We start from the raw sequence: 21663 nt of genomic DNA on the forward strand, positions 1-21663 counted from the left end.
AGATTTACCGAGTTCTGCTTTTGTGAAGACGAGGCATGTGTTGTCCTCTGTAAGATTTTTGTTAAAATCAATACTTAGTTCGCTGATCTTTTTTTTCATGCTTTTTATTTCCTGAATAAAATGTTAAAAATGTTTAGATGAAAATCCCAACAATAACAAGAGACTGAGGGACACATAATTATGATCGCTTAGCACAATAGACTGAAATAAATCGCTCGGTAGCATAACATTCACTGACATAACTATTCCACCCAATATAAGGGTTCATGCACATGGCACACATGAACGCAGCCTGTACAGCAGCCCACAGAGCCCCTATGGCTCCAGACGCACCACATGCTGCCATATTGCACACTCGTATGGCCTCGCATTACAAAAGTATTCTCCCCTAGAGGCAATGCCTTGTAATACAGTATAAGGCCCCATGCAGATGTCCATAAAAAAGCTCCGTAATTGCGGACCACAATACGGTCCGCAATTACTGACCCGCCGGGTTGTATTGGCTGCTGACACCTTTCCGTATCGCTACGGAAGGGTGTCCGTGCTGTAAATTTTGGAGCATGTCCTACTTTTTGCTTTTTTGGGAAAAAATGTGGTCCACGGCCATGGTCGCAATCGCGGGCCGTGAATACGAGGCCTGAGTCGGTACAAAGCATATAGCATAGTGTATCAAATCAAGGCCATGGTCAGCAATAGTATGGCACCCTAGATTTATTGTAGGAGACCTGACTTAGGTCATTGCAGAGATACACACATGTACCTGAGTAACTAGAGGTCTGTTAAAGAGAATCTCTGAGCTCCCCTGACATATCGATTTTAGTCATTTCCCATGAATCAACAATTCTAGATAATTTTTCTTAGAATTTAGAATTGCGCTGTTCCTCGGTTATTCCTCCTGGAAATGAATAAACAAACAACCGCCCGCATGTTACTATTGGCCTTGTCAATGGGACGTGTTCCTACAAACCCTGACATTGTTCAGTGTTGCCAGTGTCAGACTTATCAATTTATTTATACATTTCCTGGAGGAATATCAGAGGAACAGCACAACACAAAGTTCTACGAAAGGATCTTCCTCTTTAAAGCTGAATTCACAGCTCTCAGCACATATTGCCAAACGTATCCATAGGTCTCTATTCCCCAGACGCAGGCCAAAATAGTATCCTTTTGTCCTCCGTTGGGCTGGTGTATGGAATAGTATTGTTTGCTGCTCTTTTCACTAGACAGTGAAATCTGTCTGAGACATTTGTCCAAGGTATACGTTGGGAAATCCTCCTGACATATACCTCTGGCATACACATTGTGAATAGATCCTAAACAAAACCCCTGCAGGAGAAATGATTCTTACAAATTGTATATAACGGGGAAGGTAGGACAGCTCCCCCCTCCTCTCCAAAAAAATTACTGAATGAATAAAAATGAAGCAAATATCTGTCACAGGAATTAGATTTTACTTGTGGGATATCCATCACTAATATCTTCTGTTAAGTTTCATAGTAATATGACCACTTGGTGGCACAATTGCTTTTCATATGTTGCAAATTGCATGTAATAGTCATTATGCCTCCAAAAATTCCTACATAAGATAATTGCATCAAAATGCTATGAACTCAGTAGTAAGTTTAGGTGTGTAAAGACATTCACATTTGGTCTTCCCCGGCTGACAAGATACCCATGTTCTGACTTTACTGCCAATTTAATATCCAACCAAATCGTACCAGCATGCTATTTTTTTGTTAACTATTTATAGATACAACCAATGTAGACAACATGCACATAACACAATTTTGGTAATACTCACATTCTGTACTTCTGGGGGAAGATGGAGTCCATTGCGTCTTCCAAGCTGAACAGACTTTTCCAAATATCGCGTAACCTCTGGCTGCAACTGTTCCAGGTCTTGTGTTTTCTAGAAACGATATGGGGACACAGGCTGATTTATTATAAGGGCATAAATATCATGGCCCTGAGTAATTACATACAGAACCAGGCAAAAAAGTTTAGACACTGATTTTTAAACACATTTTAATCTAAAGGTTTGAAAATAGTAAAATAGTTCGTATTATGAAAATAACATCTAGATCAATCACGGTGCTCCTCAACCACACTTAGACTCTGTTCACACAGAGTTTTTTTTGCAGATTCGGACCTGCCTGCAATTTCTTGCCGCGATTTTCGCTGCGTTTTCATGCCACGGCCATTGAGCAACGAAAATCGCTTTCTCCGCCTCCCGTTGTCAATGGGAGGACAGATGCGCAACTTCGGTAAGAAAGAGCATGCCGTTTTTTGTTTTTTTAAAAAGCCGCCGTGGAAAAAAAAAAAAAAATGCCTCCGCCTCCCATTGAAATCAATGGCAGGCAGTTTCGGACGTTTTTCACAGCTGATTCCGGTGAGGTTTCCATGTCAAAAAAACTCTGTGTGAACTCGGCCTTAGGCTATATTCATACCTGCGCTCGTCATTATATAGTTCTGCTCTGTCAGAGGAGAAGTACAAGGGAATAACCGTAAGCACTGACTCCGTCGCACCACGGACACCACCGGCGGCAGACAGAACCCTGCACTAGTGTTTCCGGTGCTTTTAGCCCAATCTGCAATGGAGGCCCCTGATAGAAATGTGAACTTGTGTCTTTTTTCAACCGTACGAACTATGTAACTAGGAATACACAAAACAACTCATACAGCAAATGTGGGGCTAGATGCTGGTCGTATAGCATACTACCCTAATATTGAGAAAAGGCAACTCCTATATATAGTTCTATACACTGGAGAAAAATGGAGCATAATAGCCAATGGTAAAAAATGTATAGCTTTATTGAACATATAGAAACATACACAAGGGATATTAAAAAGGTACAAAACTGGACAAAAGGACTCTATAGAAATTACTGGCATAGAATCAGGTGCAAATAGGAAACCGTGTGCTGAGTCAGAGACCTGAGGATAGAGCATAAGTAGTATGCACAAATCAAATTGCCAGTCTAAGACCTAAATAAACCACAGATCCACCACTCCTTGAGGTAACTTACCCATGAACGAAGGTAACCAGGAGAGTCAAGCTGTTTGTAAAGCGAACCCCAACGCGCGTTTTGCGATGTGCTTCACCCCTTGAGGAAGCACATCGCGAAACGCGCGTTGGGGTTCGCTTTACAAACAGCTTGACTCTCCTGGTTACCTTCGTTCATGGGTAAGTTACCTCAAGGAGTGGTGGATCTGTGGTTTATTTAGGTCTTAGACTGGCAATTTGATTTGTGCATACTACTTATGCTCTATCCTCAGGTCTCTGACTCAGCACACGGTTTCCTATTTGCACCTGATTCTATGCCAGTAATTTCTATAGGCTTTAGCTGTACTTTACCGAGGTATGATCCCTGGTGCTTTTCATCTCACTTACTATTCCGTGAGTCCATCCATCTCCTTGATTTACCCCATATTACCTTCTATAAATTAGAGAGTCTTTTAGCTGTGTCACTTTGATACTATATAGAGTCCTTTTGTCCAGTTTTGTACCTTTTTAATATCCCTTGTGTATGTTTCTATGATGTTCAATAAAGCTATACATTTTTTACCATTGGCTATTATGCTCCATTTTTCTCCAGTGTATAGAACTATGTAACTAGGCCTTATATCAACATTTGTTCCGTAGAACTGCAGGGGGCATCCAGATCTTGAAACCATTACTTGAATGCTCAAAAGGCAGGTGTACATTATGGGCGTGTAAAACCGGCTTTAAATTCATATCTTTCTTTGGAAAACATGGCGTAAAAGCCAGCAGATGCGCCGCTTACGCGTTTCAGGCAACAATGCATGATTGGCAACATTGATACAGATGTATAAGAGCTCCAAGGGTCAGACCCCATGAAGTCACGTTCGTACAACATTCAAAACAAATTCAATATAAACAAACATTCATAAATGCATATACATTTCTGAAACGTGATAGGATAACCCCCTAATGTACACCCAATAATGAAGGAAGGATTAGATACCATCTACGATTCAAACCATTGGCAGAGCGAGTATGATCACGGCGTTTCACCGGTAGCCTAATCATTTCTATGGCTTACATCACCACCATGGACAGAAGAGAAATGCCTCAAAACCGCAGATGCATTTACTGTGTCTTTGCTTTTTGCAACAGACAAATGTTTCTGGATTAAAATTTTTAAGGCGCATATCATACAGCCCACATATTGAAGGCGACATATATTACATTGTATAAGGAACATAACGAATATTGAATTACAATTAATATATGATGCAATATAATAAATAGTACGGTCATTAATTGCTTGGAACGGCCACTGAAGAATATTTACATGTGTCTACACCTATAAAACCCCTAGTGTACCATGGGTCATTTACATTATATATGTAAAAAAAACAAACCAAAACTGTAGTCCGAGGTAGAACTAATGACACTATCGCGCTTCACCCCTTAGGGCCCAGTCCTTTTTGGTACTCTATCACTGGCAGTGCCCACAAAATCAGCACGTAGAAGGTGCAGCAATTGACAATTTTTGACGTAAATGGACCAGGGTGTTTCGAGAACCTAATGTAAAAAGACAAACCATGTACCGTTCTGACAGGAGATCCACTATACAGCGCGTGTATATCTCGAAATTATACTCACATGAAAATGGAGAATTCTTCTAAATATATCTTCCCTCATATTAATTTCAACGTCAAAATCAGACAGCATTTTATCAGCTTGTGTGCTGGCCGTCCGCACGTCTCTGCTAGGGGACACATGCTGTGGAAAATCCAACATGCTTCGTTCCACTGTTGAGAGACCAGAATGAAAGTTATGGTAAGTGGAAAGGTGAGCATGACATGTAAACAGTCCATGGTAAACAAAAACTGGTCACACTTAACCCCTTAATGACCGGGCCATTTTGCACGTTAATGACCAAGAATTATTGTTTGTTTTTTCATGGTCGCATTCCAAGAGTCGTAACTTTTTTTTTATTCCGTCGACATAGCCGTATAAGGGCTTGTTTTTTTGAGGGACGAGTTGTATTTTGTAATTGCACCATTTTTAGATGCTTACAATATATTGATTAACTTTTATTAACTTTATTTTAGGAGAGAATTGAAAATAAGCAGCTTTTCAGCATTAATTTTCACGTTATAAATTTACGCCGTTTACTATGCAGCGTAAATAACATGTTAACTTTATTCTATGGGTCGGCATGATTACGGGGATACCAAATATGTAAAGGTTTTATATGTTTTCCTACGTTTGCACAATAAAAAGCCTTTTAGAAAAAAATTACTTGTTTTTGCATCGCCGCGTTCCAAGAGCCGTCATTTTTTTATTTTTCCGTCGATGTGGCCGTATGTGGGCTTGATTTTTGCAGGACAATGTGTAGTTTTCATTAGTACTATTTTGGGGTACATAGGACTTATAGATTAACTTTTATTTTATTTTTTATGGGGGGGAATGGGAGAAAAGAGAGAATTTTGCCGTTGTTTTTTGCGGTTTTTTTGGACGCCGTTCATCCGGCGGTTTAATTAATGTGTTCATTTTATTGGTCAAGTCAAATTATTATTTTTTTTTTTTTTCAACTAACTGTATTTAACTGATTGACATTTTTTTTTTAAGTCCCACCAGGGGACTTCACTATGCGATGTGCCGATCGCATATATAATGCTTTGGTATACTTAGTATACCAAAGCATTATTGCCTGTCAGTGTAAAACTGACAGGCAATCTGTTAGGTCATGCCTCTGGCATCGCCTAACAGGCAGTTGCGGAAGACAGACCTGGGGGTCTTTGTTAGACCCCCGGCTGTCATGGAAACCCGACGGCGACCCGCGATTTGTTTGCGGGGGCGCCGATGGGGTGACAGAGAGAGCTCCCTCCCTCTGTCAAACACATTAGATGCCGCTGTCACTATTGACAGCGGCATTTAATGGGTTAAACTGCCGGAATCGGAGCGCGCTTCGATTCCGGCAGTTGCAGCAGGAGCCAGGCTGTGTATAACAGCCGTGCTCCTGCCGCTGATCGCGTGTGTACACTGTTAGTACCCGCGCCATCACAAGACGCATATATCCGCATATATCCGTCCTCCCGGCGTTAAGGAGTTAATATACACGTGCTCCCATATATACTTCGTATGGGAGCACGGCCCTAAAATGCGGCCGGCTGTGCTCGCAAACGCGGGCCGTGATTACGGGCACGGCCGTGTGCATGAGGCCTTAGTCAGAGAGGAAGGATAGGGCTCCATTACATCACAGATTTACCCTCAGGCCCCATGCACACGACAGCAAAAAGGCTCCGTTTCTGCGGACCGCAACTGCGGTCCGCAAAAACTGAGCCATTCACTTTCATTGAACACTGACACCTTTCCGTAGCACTATGGAAGGGTGTCAGTGCCGTGGAAATGTTCCGGGAATTATGGAACATGTCCGTTCTTTCGCATTTTGCGGGCCGTGCTCCCATACTTTGTATGGGAGCACAGCCCGAAAATGCGGCTGTCAGTCAGCGGCCGGCCGTGCCCGCAATTGTGGTTGTGATTGCGGGCACGGTCGTGTGCATGGGGCCTAAGGCTGTGCTGACCTCTTATTACAGGCGTCGAAACGGTCTACTGCTTCCCTAATTCTGCCATTTGTGAGAAGAGATAGTCTGAAAGTGTGGGGTATAATGGGCAAGTTTTCACTGCTGGTCTGAGCACGCTTTATTACCTGCATATTCTAGTTCCAGGTCAGCTAAAACTTTGACAGTGTTTTCATATGTGACTTTCTCCACCTCCAGTGCAGCAACTGTATCATATACATTCTTAGTCCTTGTTATGAGTTCTTCTGTCCTGGTTTGAATATCCTCCGGTGACAAGTCCCACCGTAGAAGGTTCTTATTGGCCACCATATTAGAAGCCATTCTCATGGATTTCGGAAGTTCGGAACCCAGTGTCATTTTAAATACAAATCTCCTGCCCTGTGACCTGTCGCGAAAAATAATGAATAACATTAACTAAAAATTGTACTGTGCAAAGCAAATAATTCCAACAACTCAATGCAGCACGCACTGTAAATAGACCAATTACACTTAGGCCCCATGCGCACGACTGTGCCCATAATCATGGTTTGTGATAACGGGCACGGCCAGCCATCTGCATTTGCGGGCCGTGCTTCCATTATCAAGGTTGGGAGCACGGTCTGAAAAATGAAAAAAAATAGGACATGTCCTATTTTTTACGGAAGGTTTCTACGGCACGGACACCTTCCCGTAAATATACAGAAGGTGTCAGTCTGCCATAGAAATTAATGGGCCCGTAATTCCGGAAGAAATCTACGGTCACATGCATGGGGCGACTGTGTTCACACGTGCTGGTCAAAATTCATTTTTTTTTTTTTTTGTTTTTTTTTTTTTGCTGCAATCTTAAAAAATGTGTGTTTGACCTCAAAGTATGAACTACCCTTCCTTCCCTTTTTCCCATCCCTTGGTTGAACTTGATGGACATGTGTCTTTTTTCAACTGTACTATCTATGTAACTATGTAAGGCTTGTAATCAGCTTTTCCTACAATAAAATACCTCATGGCTATACCCAAACATTAAAGAAAAAAAGGTGCGTTCACATACAGCAAATTTTGCAGAAAAATGTCTGAACTGAAAATCCGTCTCATACATGTGAATAAGGGAGTTTCTACAGCATGCGAATGGATTTCTGCAAATCCCATTCAGATAAATGAGAAAGTCGCAGAAATTTCTGCAACAAATCTGTCGTGTGTGAATTAGGCCTATGGGTTCATGCTCGTGGCAACGCTGAGTGCACAGATCCTGTACGTGTATCTATGGGAGAATACCTTCGTAATACTGTATGACATGCAATTTTTTCCACATAAAAGCACACAAAAGTAAAAGCACGAGCAATCTGTACAACATAGATCCTAATACTGTAAAATATATGTAACAACGGTTCCCAACTCCAGTCCTTGAGTACCCCCAGAATTCCTTAAAGGTGTTGTACAGGATTTGGAAAAACATGGCAGTTTTCTTCCAAAAACTGTGCCACACTTGTCCACAGGTTGTGTGTGGTATTGCAGCTCAGTCTACCTCAGCCATATTTTGTTTTAAATCCTGAACAATACCTTTAATTATGCAAGGCTAATTTAATCAGTGTCAATGTATAAGTAATGACCACAGTGGCCTCGTTAATAGTTTTTGCTGTGATTTTGTCTTTTTAAAGGTATACATCCAAATTGTGGTGGAGTTCTTCGCCCGGAATGTCCGCTGAGGAAAACTGCAGCATTTAGCCCACCTTCAGGCAGGCCAACCTCCTGGCATGACGTTTCATCCCAGGAAACCGCTGCAGCGGCGGTCACACGGACGAAAAACGTTGAAATCTCATCCACTGCTGGAAAACCCGCAGTATTTACGCCACGTATGGATTAGCCCTATGGGTATGTTCACACATGCAAAAAGAAGAGGCTAAAAATTATGCGTCTGTTTTCAAGGGAAAATAGCCTCTGATTCCAGGGCTTTTTTTAAGGTTTGATTTTTTTAGGAGCCATTTTTTTAAAATTCAGTAGCATAAAAATACGCCTCATATGGACTACACCAGGGGTCTCAAGCACGCGGGCCGCAGGCGGCCCCTGAGGCTGTCATCTGCGGCCCGCGGGACACAGAGCCGCTAGTATAGGCTCTGCTCCAGGACTCTGTGGAATTCCCTGACATCGCTGTCCATATACGGACAGTTTTGTCAGGGTCTTCCCCAGAGCGGAGTCCCGGGCAGAGCGCTAGTATGGGCTCTGCTCTGGGACTCTGTGTAATCCCCTGACATCACTGTCCATGAATGGACAGCGATGTCTAGGGCTTCCCCAAAGCTGGACAGTGATGTCAGGAGCACAGCTGGAGTCCCTGTAGGAGCGCTAGTAGCGCTCTGCCAGGGACTCCAGCTCTGGGGTTGCCCCTGACATCTCTGTCTATATATGAACAGTGATGTCAGGAGCAGAGCTGGAATCCCAGGCAGAGTGCTAGAAGCGGCTCTGCTCATGGACTCCAGCTCTGACCAAGCCCCTGACATCTCTGTCCATATATGAACACTGATGTCAGTTGCTTCCCCAGAGATCCGGAGCAGAGCCTCAGCCTATACTAGTGCTCCACTCTGGGACACCGGCTCTGGGGTTGCCCCTGATGTCACATTCCGGTCCAGGAGAATCCACTGACGTCACTGTGTATGGACAGTGAAATCAGGGGCTCCACCAGCAGAAGAATCCCTGGGCAAAGCGTCGGCAACTATCTACTGGGGGTGTCTCTGGCACTATCTACTGGGGCAGCGCGGGCCGAGGGCGCTGTGGCAGCATCCACCGAGGGCGCTGTGGCAGCATCCACCGAGGGCGCTGTGGCAGCATCCACCGAGGGCGCTGTGGCAGCACCCACCGAGGGCGCTGTGGCAGCACCCACCGAGGGCGCTGTGGCAGCATCCACCGAGGGCGCTGTGGCAGCATCCACCGAGGGCGCTGTGGCAGCATCCACCGAGGGCGCTGTGGCAGCATCCACCGAGGGAACTGTGGCAGCATCCACCGAGGGCGCTGTGGCAGCATCCACCGAGGGCGCTGTGGCAGCATCCACCGAGGGCGCTGTGGCAGCATCTACAGAGGGCGCTGTGGCAGCATCTACAGAGGGCGCTGTGGCATTATCTAAAAAGGCGCTGTCTAATCCTGACATCACGCAAATTTCCGTTAAGTTTAAACCTAGCGCTACTATTATAGTAATGTAGTATTGTTATAGTAATGTAGTATTGTTATAGTAGTGTAGTATTATTATAGTAATGTAGTGTTGTTATAGTAATGTAGTATTGTTATAGTAGTGTAGTATTATTATAGTAATGTAGTATTGTTATAGTAATGTAGTATTATTATAGTAATGTAGTGTTGTATTATAGTAATGTAGTGTTGTTATAGTAATGTAGTATTGTTATAGTAATGTAGTATTATTATAGTAATGTAGTGTTGTTATAGTAATGTAGTATTGTTATAGTAATGTAGTATTATTATAGTAATGTAGCAGTATTATAGTAATGTATTATTGTTATAGTAATGTAGTAGTATTATAGTAATGTAGTATTGTTATAGTAATGTCATATTATTATAGTAATGTAGTATTATTATAGTACTGTAGTAGTATTATTATAGTAATGTAGTAGTATTATAGTAATGTAGCAGTATTATAGTAATGTAGTATTGTTATAGTAATGTAGTATTATAGTAATGTAGTATTGCTATAGTAATGTAGTATTGTTATAGTAATGTAGTATTATTATAGTAATGTAGCATTGTTATAGTAATGTCATATTATTATAGTAATGTAGTATTATTATAGTAATGTAGTAGTGTTATTATAGTAATGTAGTATTATAGTAATGTAGTAGTATAGTACTGTAGTTGTGTTATTATAGTAATGTAGTAGTATAGTACTGTAGTTGTGTTATTATAGTAATGTAGTAGTATAGTACTGTAGTAGTGTTATTATAGTAATGTAGTAGTATAGTACTGTAGTAGTGTTATTATAGTAATGTAGTAGTATAGTACTGTAGTAGTGTTATTATAGTAATGTAGTAGTATAGTACTGTAGTTGTGTTATTATAGTAATGTAGTAGTATAGTACTGTAGTAGTGTTATTATAGTAATGTAGTAGTATAGTACTGTAGTAGTGTTATTATAGTACTGTAGTAGTGTTATTATAGTAATGTAGTAGTATAGTACTGTAGTAGTGTTATTATAGTAATGTAGTATTATAGTACTGTAGTAGTGTTATTATAGTAATGTAGTAGTATAGTACTGTAGTTGTGTTATTATAGTAATGTAGTAGTATAGTACTGTAGTAGTGTTATTATAGTAATGTAGTATTATAGTACTGTAGTAGTTTTATTATAGTAATGTAGTATTATAGTACTGTAGTAGTGTTATTATAGTAATGTAGTAGTATAGTACTGTAGTTGTGTTATTATAGTAATGTAGTAGTATAGTACTGTAGTAGTGTTATTATAGTAATGTAGTATTATAGTACTGTAGTAGTGTTATTATAGTAATGTAGTAGTATAGTACTGTAGTAGTGTTATTATAGTAATGTAGTATTATAGTACTGTAGTAGTGTTATTATAGTAATGTAGTAGTATAGTACTGTAGTAGTGTTATTATAGTAATGTAGTAGTATAGTACTGTAGTAGTGTTATTATAGTAATGTAGTAGTATAGTACTGTAGTAGCGTGTTATTATAGTAATGTAGTAGTATAGTACTGTAGTAGTGTTATTATAGTAATGTAGTAGTATAGTACTGTAGTAGTGTTATTATAGTAATGTAGTAGTATAGTACTGTAGTAGTGTTATTATAGTAATGTAGTAGTATAGTACTGTAGTAGTGTTATTATAGTAATGTAGTAGTATAGTACTGTAGTAGTGTTATTATAGTAATGTAGTAGTATAGTACTGTAGTAGTGTTATTATAGTAATGTAGTAGTATAGTACTGTAGTAGTGTTATTATAGTAATGTAGTATTATAGTACTGTAGTAGTGTTATTATAGTAATGTAGTAGTATAGTACTGTAGTTGTGTTATTATAGTAATGTAGTAGTATAGTACTGTAGTAGTGTTATTATAGTAATGTAGTATTATAGTACTGTAGTAGTGTTATTATAGTAATGTAGTAGTATAGTACTGTAGTAGTGTTAATATAGTAATGTAGTAGTATAGTACTGTAGTAGTGTTATTATAGTAATGTAGTAGTATAGTACTGTAGTAGTGTTATTATAGTAATGTAGTAGTATAGTACTGTAGTAGTGTTATTATAGTAATGTAGTAGTATAGTACTGTAGTAGTGTTATTATAGTAATGTAGTAGTATAGTACTGTAGTAGTGTTATTATAGTAATGTAGTAGTATAGTACTGTAGTTGTGTTATTATAGTAATGTAGTAGTATAGTACTGTAGTAGTGTTATTATAGTAATGTAGTATTATAGTACTGTAGTAGTGTTATTATAGTAATGTAGTAGTATAGTACTGTAGTAGTGTTATTATAGTAATGTAGTAGTATAGTACTGTAGTTGTGTTATTATAGTAATGTAGTAGTATAGTACTGTAGTTGTGTTATTATAGTAATGTAGTAGTATAGTACTGTAGTTGTGTTATTATAGTAATGTAGTAGTATAGTACTGTAGTAGTGTTATTATAGTAATGTAGTAGTATAGTACTGTAGTTGTGTTATTATAGTAATGTAGTATTATAGTACTGTAGTAGTGTTATTATAGTAATGTAGTAGTATAGTACTGTAGTAGTGTTATTATAGTAATGTAGTATTATAGTACTGTAGTAGTGTTATTATAGTAATGTAGTAGTATAGTACTGTAGTAGTGTTATTATAGTAATGTAGTAGTATAGTACTGTAGTAGTGTTATTATAGTAATGTAGTAGTATAGTACTGTAGTTGTGTTATTATAGTAATGTAGTAGTATAGTACTGTAGTAGTGTTATTATAGTAATGTAGTATTTTTATAGTAGTTCAAATAACTAATTGCTTAACAATAATTTTGTAATGTATCAAATTTGAAAGTATTGCGGTCCGTCAACTTCACATTTTATCTATATGTGGCCCACTTACCCAGCTGACTTTGAGACCCCTGGACTACACAGTGTATTTCCCATTGAAATCATTGGGGAACTTTTTGCAGGTGTATTTAAAGTGCCGTTTGAAGCGTAATATTAGCCTTATTCTCCAAAATAGGCCTGAAAATAAGCCGTGTGAACATTCCCTAAATCCCAGCATACAAAACGTTGTCATCATTAGGCACAAAAGCACAAAGAACTACAAGTCTCAGCACATAAGATGGTATCACTATTTGCTCAGTTATATACAGCTACAGGTCCCAGTATATAAATCACTGGATAGCAAGGTATACAGAACTACAAGTCCCAGCATTCAATAAAATGTCAAATCAGCAGATGTCCAATTACACAGAACTACAAGTCTCAGCATACAATAAAATGTAATCCCTAAATGCTCAGGCATATAGAACTACAAGTCTCAGCACAATACGATGTCATCACTGGGTGCTCAGGTATATAGAACTACAAGTCTCAGCACAATACGATGTCATCACTGGATGCTCAGGCATATAGAACTACAAGTCTCAGCACAATACGATGTCATCACTGGATGCTCAGGCATATAGAACTACAAGTCTCAGCACAATACGATGTCATCACTGGATGCTCAGGCATATAGAACTACAAGTCTCAGCATACAATAACATGTCATGCTTAGTTATATACACTACAAGTCCCATCATATTAAAGAAATTAAAAATCATTGGATGCTCAGGTATTCAGAACTACAAGCATCCGATAAGATGTCATCACTTGATGCTCTGTTATATAGATCTAATACTAGCCTAAGCCTCTGTCTGGCCAGTCATGTGCAACTACAATCCCCAGCATCCACCTGCCATAGAGCAGAGCTTGGGAGTACATGGCTGATATGGAGGTACCTGCAGAAGGTGTACACACACAGACGTGCTGCATACATGACCGGGACTGCTCAGTGTACACTCCCAGGCATGGCTACCAACCACATGTCAAGGACGTGAAGGCAGACATATTTAATATGGGCAAGTCTCCCCTAGTGACCAGTGCAAACAATAGCTGCAGCTTCATCATAGTGTTACAGACTTCACAGCAACTTCCAATTCAAGAAGCTTTAGCTTTAATTGCGCAAGCAATACAAGCTGATAACATATAACCAGTGTCATCCCCAGACCTAACATTGCTAGGAGTCAGAATGTCAAGTCTTCTTGCCCTCAGTTAACATGGCTGAAAAAGAACAGTAGTGGGCGGCGCTTAACTTTCAATCCAGTTAGCACGTCTTGGTAAAGCACTCCCTCTAGAGGCAGAGGACAGCATAGCAGGAGTCTTGTGATATAGTGATGGAAGACAATGGGGATTATGTAAGGAGGGGGATGCTGGTTCTCTGACCTTTCAAAATCAAGTGAATGAGAAAATATGGAAACCGGTGCTGTTCACACAGCATAATACATGCAAGTGGTAAATCCATCCATACTGCTATGTCAGAGGACTGTTGCCAGAGATTGCATCATGCATTATATAGCAGACAATAAAATGGCCTATGTACTCTCAAACTGTACCTACAGTATATACAGTATATATAGTACCTATACCGCCAAACTACTGGTATCTCTTTTTACCATTTTCATCAATTGGAGCAGCTACAACTATAAAATTGCTTCAAGCAGCAATAAAAAATAATAAAAAAAAATCGCTAGTGGGTCACCAGTGTGTACCCTAAAACGTACACAGATTTAGGCTGGATTCACACGAACGTGGTGTTTTTCCGGACGCAAAAACGCTGCGTTTTGCGCGCGCAAAAACCACTTGACAGCTCCGTGTGTCATCAGTGTATGATGCGCGGCTGCATGATTTTCGCGCAGCCACCATCATAGAGATGAGGCTAGTCGACGTCAGTCACTGTCCAGGGTGCTGAAAGAGTTAACTGATCGGCAGTAACTCTTTCAGCACCCTCGACAGTGAATTCCGATCACAATATCGAGCAACCTGTTAAAAAAAAAAAGACGTTCGTACTTACCGAGAACCTCCCTCCCGGCCGTTGCCTTGGTGACGCGTTCTTGGTGATGCGCCTCTCTTGACATCTGGCCCCAACTCCCTGGATGACGCGGCAGTCCATGTGACCGCTGCAGCCTGTGCTTGGCCTGTGATTGGCTGGAGCTGTCACTTGGACTGAATTGTCATCCCGGGAGGTCAGACTGGAGGAAGAAGCAGGCAGTTATCGGTAAGTCAGAACTTCTTTTTTTTTTTACACGTTCATGTATATTGGGATCGGAAGTCACTGTCCAGGGTGCTGAATCAGTTTAACTCTTTCAGAACCCTGGACAGTGACTATCTCCTGACGTCGCGTACCGGAAATTTTTTTGCCGGGTTCGGTCAAAACTAGTTCGGCCGAACCCGGTGAAGTTCGGTTCGGTTGTCCAGGTTCGCTCATCTCAAAGACACTCCGTTTGGATGTTTGTAAACAGAAAAGCACGTGGTGCTTTTCTGTTTTCATTCATCCTTTTGACAGCTCTTGCGCGAATCACGCAGTTTGCACGGAAGTGCTTCCGTGCGGCATGCGTGGTTTTCACGCACCCATTGACTTCAATGGGTGCGTGATGTGCGAAAAACGCCGAAAGAACGGACATGTCGTGACTTTTTTTCAGCGGACTCACGCTGAGTAAAAATCACGCACATGTCCGCACGGCCCCATAGACTAATATAGGTCCGTGCAACGCGTGTGCAAATCACGCGCGTAGCACGGACGTTTTTCCCGTTCGTCTGAATAAAGCCTTAGTGTAAGGGGGTTCCGCTCGCCCCTACTACTCTCTACCCCTGGCTGTGGGTGTCACTCTCCCCTACTACTTTCTCCCCTACTACTCTCTCCCCCTTGTTGTGGGTGTCACTCTCCCCTACTACTTTCTCCCCCTTGCTGTGGGTGTCACTCTCCCCTAATAATTTCTCCCCCTTGCTGTGGGTGTCACTCTCCCCTGCTACTCTCTCCCCCTTGCTGTGGGTGTCACTCTCCCCTACTACTCTCCCCCCCTTGCTGTGGGTGTCACTCTCCCCTACTACTCTCTACCCCTTACTTCTTCCTTTCATTGCACCAACTCCTGATTTTGGCTTCAAAATACTGATGCAAAATACTGACCAAATCTGCAATGTGTGGATGAGGGCTAAGGGTTTCCTACAATTGTATCCAGTCTAGACAATCCTCTATGATGGGTCTTATAAACCTGGCAAACGCCTGAAAATGTTTCCACTCCCGAGAAACCCCAACTAACATTTCTATCTCAAATATGCCGGTAAAGAATTCTATAAGGGGGCATTTACACATATTAAGGCACCCTGCACATAGCCGTGTACACAGTCCGTGATTACGGGCATGGACGGCCACGGCCGTGGTCCCATTATAAAGTATAGGAGCATGGTCAGCAAAGTCAAAAAATAGGACATGTCCTATTTTTTGCAGGTCATTTCTAGGGATCGGACACTTACATGTAAATATACGGGAAGGTGTCCCTGGGCCATAGAAATGAATAAATCAGTATTTTTATCCGCAATTCCGGATTCGTAATTGTGGATAAAAATTACGGTCGTGTGCATGAGGCCTTACATGCGGTTATGTTTCCTCATGACGCAGATACAGTTGAAACCAATGCTGAAGCAGGGAAGCGTCAGCTCCCTGTTTCAGCATTCAGTTATTGAGTACGAGGCTAGAGCAGCTCAAGCACTTTGGCCGGGGACTCCTGTCTTTGGAAAGCCCTTGATGTCACTGTCCATATATGGACAGTGACAGCAGTGGCTCCTCTAGGAGCGGAATCCCCGGCCAGAGCGTTGCCGACGCTCTAGCCGGGGATTCCACTCCTGGAGAGGCCCCTGGCATCACTATCCATATATGGACAGTGATGTCAAGGGCTCCTCCTGGAGCGGAATCCCCGGTCACAGCGTGGCCTATACTCTGGTTGGGGATTCCGCTCCTAGAGGGAACCCCAATGGAGCTATCTACGGTGGGTGTTAGTGATATCTACAGACAGGGTGGTGCGATCGACAGGGGGGGGGTTAGCGCTACCTACAGGCAGGTGTGGCGCTATCTACATGGGCACTGTGGCCCTATATGGCCACAATTTGCATGGGCACTGTGGGCACTGGTACTTTATATGTGGGCACTGTGGCACTATTGTACTATCTACATGGACACTGTGGCAGAATATGGTCACCATCTACATGGTCACTGTAGAACTATGTGGGCACTAACAATTTATGTTTGGGCACTGGCACTTCATATGTGTGCACTGTGGCTGTATGTGGGCACTGGCACCATCTATGTGGGCACTATCTACAGTGGGGACTGTGCCACTATCTACAGGGCATTGTTGCACTATGGAGCATTATACTCTATGGGGGCATCTGTGTAGGCATTATACTGAATGGGGCAGCTATGGGGGTATTATGCTGTACGGGGACAGCTATGGGTCATTATACTGTATGTGGCATCTGTGATGGCTTTATACTGTATGGGGGCATATATGGGGGCATTATACTGTATGGGGGCATTATACTGTGCGGGGGCAACTATATGGCATTATACTGTGTGGGGGGGGGAAGCTATTTGGCATTATACTGTGTGGGGGGAAGCTATTTGGCATTATACTGTGTGGAGGGAAGCTATTTGGCCTTATACTGTGTGGGGGTTTTATGGGGGCATTATACTGTGGGGAGGCACTATGGGAGCATGATAGTGTGTTGGCCGAACCGGGTGTGTATGGGCGGGGATTGGATGGGGTTAGAGGCATGGCTTAAAAGGAGAAAAATAGCTGTGACACGCTACTCGCGCCGCATTGATTGTCCCTCTTTGCGATATTTGAAAGTTGGGAGCTATATATGTATCTATGTATGGTCTTTTTCATATGTCTGTGGTCTGTGTGCTCTTCATAGGTATTTTGTCAAAAATAAGAACAGATCTTGGAGGTATGATTTTGTAAGATTTTATTTTTTTCTCCTGCCCAGTCCCAAATTGTTTTTAGCTAAATAAAATATATGAAGAAAACGCCAGCCGCAAAGACCGTTTTTTAAAAAAAAAAGGTGGCTTCACACACGGCAAAAAAAACCTGAAACCAGATGTTAGCTTGAAGTCAATAGTGAAATATTGAATACACTTCAAACATTGTTTTTTTTTCAGGGGGCAATTTTTTTTATTTTGTCTATTTTGGATAATTGGCGTTTTGTTTTTTTCAAAACACCCCAAGGATTGGTTTGCCATTTTTTCAGGCAGTTAGTGCCATTATTCTCCCATAGGTTTTTTTCCCTTAAAAAAAAAAACCGCATATGTCAATGTGAGTTTTGTTTTTTTATGCCGTTTTTTTTTCAGAATAAATCATGTGTTACAAAGACAAATCTTTGCGTTACATGATCTTGTAGTCACATGATTTGCAATGTGAAAAATGCCACATAAAAGAAACAAAATGTAGTAAAAGACACGATTAGCCCAAAAATACCACAAAAGACGCATGTACCATTTCACCCAAAAAAAATTAGATGCGTTTTTTGGCAGACAAAAAAAAACACACGCAAAACGTATGTGTGAAGGAAGCTAATGTGCCTGGAGCCTGATAATATCAATTATATCAAATTCTTTGTATTACATCTGTAGGTGTTTTTTGTCGTCTGGATGTAAACAAGAAGGCTCCATTTACTAACAGCGAACAAAGATCGTGAAAAGTTTGAGGTATTGAAACACAAAGTATATTAGAAAGTTTTATAACGTTTTATTATTAAGTGATTATACTTTAAAACCATAACTTCCATGGGATAAAGATTTATCTGCATGTTCTATGGACATCTGGCACTAAGGCCTAATGCACACTTCCGTCGGCCGTTGTACGGCCGTTAATGGCGGTCCCGTCACACACGGGCTGCACATGGATGGCTTCCGCGTGCAACCCGTTGTTTCACGGACCAAATTCAATGCAAAGGCCGAGACTATTCCGTCAAAAACGGGCAGGAGTAGGACCTGCACTACTTTTGACAGAACGGCCGCACGGTTCCGTTAAAACAACGGAAGCGTGCATGGCCCCATTGAAATGAATGGGTTCAGGGTGCTATCCGTGACAAAAACGGATAGCACCCTGAAGGAAAAAACTGAAGTGGGCCTGAGGCCTAAGGGCGATGTTAAATCATGTGAATGACCTACATGTATATATTTTTTATTGGATATTTTGATAAAGAAATAATAAGTAATTGCAAAAGAAACAAATATGGCTACATGCTTTATTATACTTTAAATACATAAAACTCGAAAACCCCTTAATAACTAATTCAAGAGAAACACTACAACACTAACTACAATGCGTGAATCTATAATGAATGGCTCGCTATTAATGGGCATAGCCATGTACATCACAAGCCACACAGTGCAGAAGTAACTGCTGAGGTAACGGCAAATGACAGGTTAACAGATGTGACTAATGGGGTAGCAGCAGGGAGGGAACTCTTCACACTGGACCTATTGTGACTAAGGGGTTGTGATTGTCAGCAAGATGCCTCCCTCTGACACTGTCAGCTCCGCACACTCCACAGGCTGCTGCAGGTGTGCACGGTAAGGAATGCTGCCGCCGTGTGATGGGTGAGATGTGCCCACTGTGCCCTCTTAGCTTTTTGTTCTGGAAATGATAGCGTTATAAACTCTAGATCCCGTAGACTGCGACAGCAGTTTTTCACGGTGACATCCTCAATATATTATCCTTTTAACTCTTTCCTTTCCAGAGTGCATTCATGCCAGACATAATAACAGATGATCAGGGCCCAGTGTCTTAATAAAATAAATGTTACATCCTTCTTATAATGATGCCCCTCGTAGCCTGGTGTTTGTGGTGCTGATGTGACTGCATGCATGGGATGCTGGGGAACCTTGTGTATGATGTAATTATTGGAGAATACGTGTCGTTTATGGTATGCAGGGATGCTGCTTTCCCCCCCTAGAAAGTGACTGTGCAACGCATTAGAAAAAAGCCCTGTCCTACTTATTTGTTGCAAGGTTGCTGTGTGTATATATATATATATATATATATATATAAGATCTGTGCATTGCATACGTCATGGGCTTTGTTATATTATTTTACATGCTTTATTATTAGTATGGGTATGTTATGTGATTTTTTTTTTTGTTGCGGAGTGAATTAGTGGGTCCTCTGCTTTAATAGGTTTTAGGCCTCATGCACATGAGGTGCTGAGATACATGGACTGCAGTTCAGGTCCACAATTTAGGTCTATCCACATACATATACCACAGTATTCTAGGGGAGAATACAGTCCATGGAGCAGGATACGGAGCAACGACACCATTCTTTTCTTCATTAACTTCATGAGAAAAACACTATTTGCCACTGAGGTACATCATGGGCCCAAAGAATATTTTTGACTGTGTATTTAAGATCTATACAAAATACACTTTGGTGCATGAGATCTTAAAACATACTGATCCTCTAAGGCAAGGTTCACACAGCAAGGTTGCAGCTTGATTTTTCTCCCAAATCCAGAATCTTTTGTTTTTCCTCAAAGAGAAACTGTCAGCCCTCCTGTCTGTTTTAGTAAATAGTACATTACATTAAAGGGTAACCTAACGTTTGACAAACTTCTGACATGTCAGAAGTTTTGATTGGTGGGGGTCTGAACACGGAGACCCCACCAATCGCTAGAACGAAGCCGCAGAAGTGCTCGTGTGAGCGCTCAGCCGCTTAGTTTCTGTTCAGCTTTTTCTGGAATGCCGATGTATCGGAGTACGGGCGCATAGACTTTCTATTGTGTCCGTACTCCGATACATTTATTTCTGGAAAAAGCCGAACAGACACGAAGCGGCTGAGCGCTCACACGAGCACTTCTGCCTCTTCGTTTTAGCGATTGGTGGGGGTCTCAGTGCTCAGACCCCCACCAATCAAAACTTCTGACATGTTTGTCAAACATTTAGGTACCCTCTAATAGTAAATAGTTAATTTCCCATGAAATTATATTTCTGCAGCATCTTAGTCCTCTGCATTGAACCGTTCCTCTGTTGTTACTCCTGGAAATGTATCAATTCATTGACTACCATTCCTCTTGCCAATAAGGTGCGTTCATACACAACTGTCTAACCAATCAGTGCTGAGTTTAAAGAATGGATGCTCCAGAATTGTTATTTCATGGGGAATACATATATTTACTAAAACAGACATGTCATGTTATAGGGACCACTTTTACTTAGCAGTTTTCCATTCTGACTGATAGAGTGGACCCCTCCTTTAGGACATCCATACATGGCAATTTTTGGGAAAAACTGTTAAAGTTGGTCGTTTTGGACAGTATTCATCTTATATCTATGGTCAGATGTAGATATGGGCAACTCTTTGAAAAAGGGTTATTACTATATTTTACTCCACTTGGTTATGGGTGAAGGGTGACAGCGGATCTGCACATTGTACAGATAAAAGTGTGAGTTTAAAAAGTAGGTGAAAGTGCCTTTTTTTAAAAAATGTGGCTATAGTTGAAAATAATTTTAGTTTAACTAGCCATTGACAGTGCACAGTGGCATACTTACACCAGAGGACAAGCTTGTGACTACTATGGGGCCTAGCACTGAATAACTTCCCCTACTTGACCCTACAGTGTCATAAAGTCTATCTGCAGCCATCACTAGGGGGAGCTCACTGCATACGGATTTATGCAGCTCCCAATAAATGCAATGCTAGCTGTATAATTCCATATGCAGCTGGCTCCCCCTAGTGGTGGCTATGTGCAGCAAGAAACATAATTTCTCAAATCAGAAAAAAAGGGCTCGCCTATATACAGATATATTATGAAATGAATCAGCAAAGAATGGTGGAGATAAAGGCGTAATTCATTTGGCAGTGCTCTCAGTGGGTAGTGGTGCCCATTTTGACTTTAGCTATGGGGCCCCTATAATTTCTTTGTACGCCCGACTGACGGATAAGTGAAACTATAAGCACAAACAGAATGAGGGAAATGCACTCTGTATATGTCTACACAACTACATACTGAGATACCGTCGGCTCGACAAATTGTGATGATAGAGTTAGCCTCACCATGTTTTTATGCCTGGTAGCCAAATAAATA

At 41.3% G+C, this 21663-nt stretch overlaps 2 protein-coding genes across 3 annotated transcripts in view; one reads left to right on the forward strand and one right to left on the reverse strand.

The window, feature by feature from the left end:
• NLN (neurolysin) overlaps positions 1-13572 on the reverse strand; it is a 44159-nt gene extending 30587 nt beyond the window's left edge. The window contains exons 1-5 of the mRNA XM_075847527.1: positions 13482-13572; positions 6684-6940; positions 4631-4779; positions 1802-1909; positions 9-111 (exon numbers count right to left, since the gene is read on the reverse strand). Coding sequence (XP_075703642.1) covers positions 9-111; positions 1802-1909; positions 4631-4779; positions 6684-6940; positions 13482-13519 — 655 coding nt within the window. The 5' untranslated portion in view covers positions 13520-13572. The remainder of the gene's footprint in view (positions 1-8; positions 112-1801; positions 1910-4630; positions 4780-6683; positions 6941-13481) is intronic.
• A 5520-nt stretch (positions 13573-19092) lies between these two features.
• SGTB (small glutamine rich tetratricopeptide repeat co-chaperone beta) overlaps positions 19093-21663 on the forward strand; it is a 44560-nt gene continuing 41989 nt past the window's right edge. For both annotated transcript variants that reach the window (XR_012850771.1, XM_075839013.1), the window contains exon 1: positions 19093-19153. The gene's annotated coding sequence lies outside the window, so the exon portion shown is untranslated. The remainder of the gene's footprint in view (positions 19154-21663) is intronic.

This window comes from Rhinoderma darwinii, chromosome 1 (assembly GCF_050947455.1).
Source record: "Rhinoderma darwinii isolate aRhiDar2 chromosome 1, aRhiDar2.hap1, whole genome shotgun sequence".
In the NCBI taxonomy this organism is placed as follows: domain Eukaryota; kingdom Metazoa; phylum Chordata; class Amphibia; order Anura; family Rhinodermatidae; genus Rhinoderma; species Rhinoderma darwinii.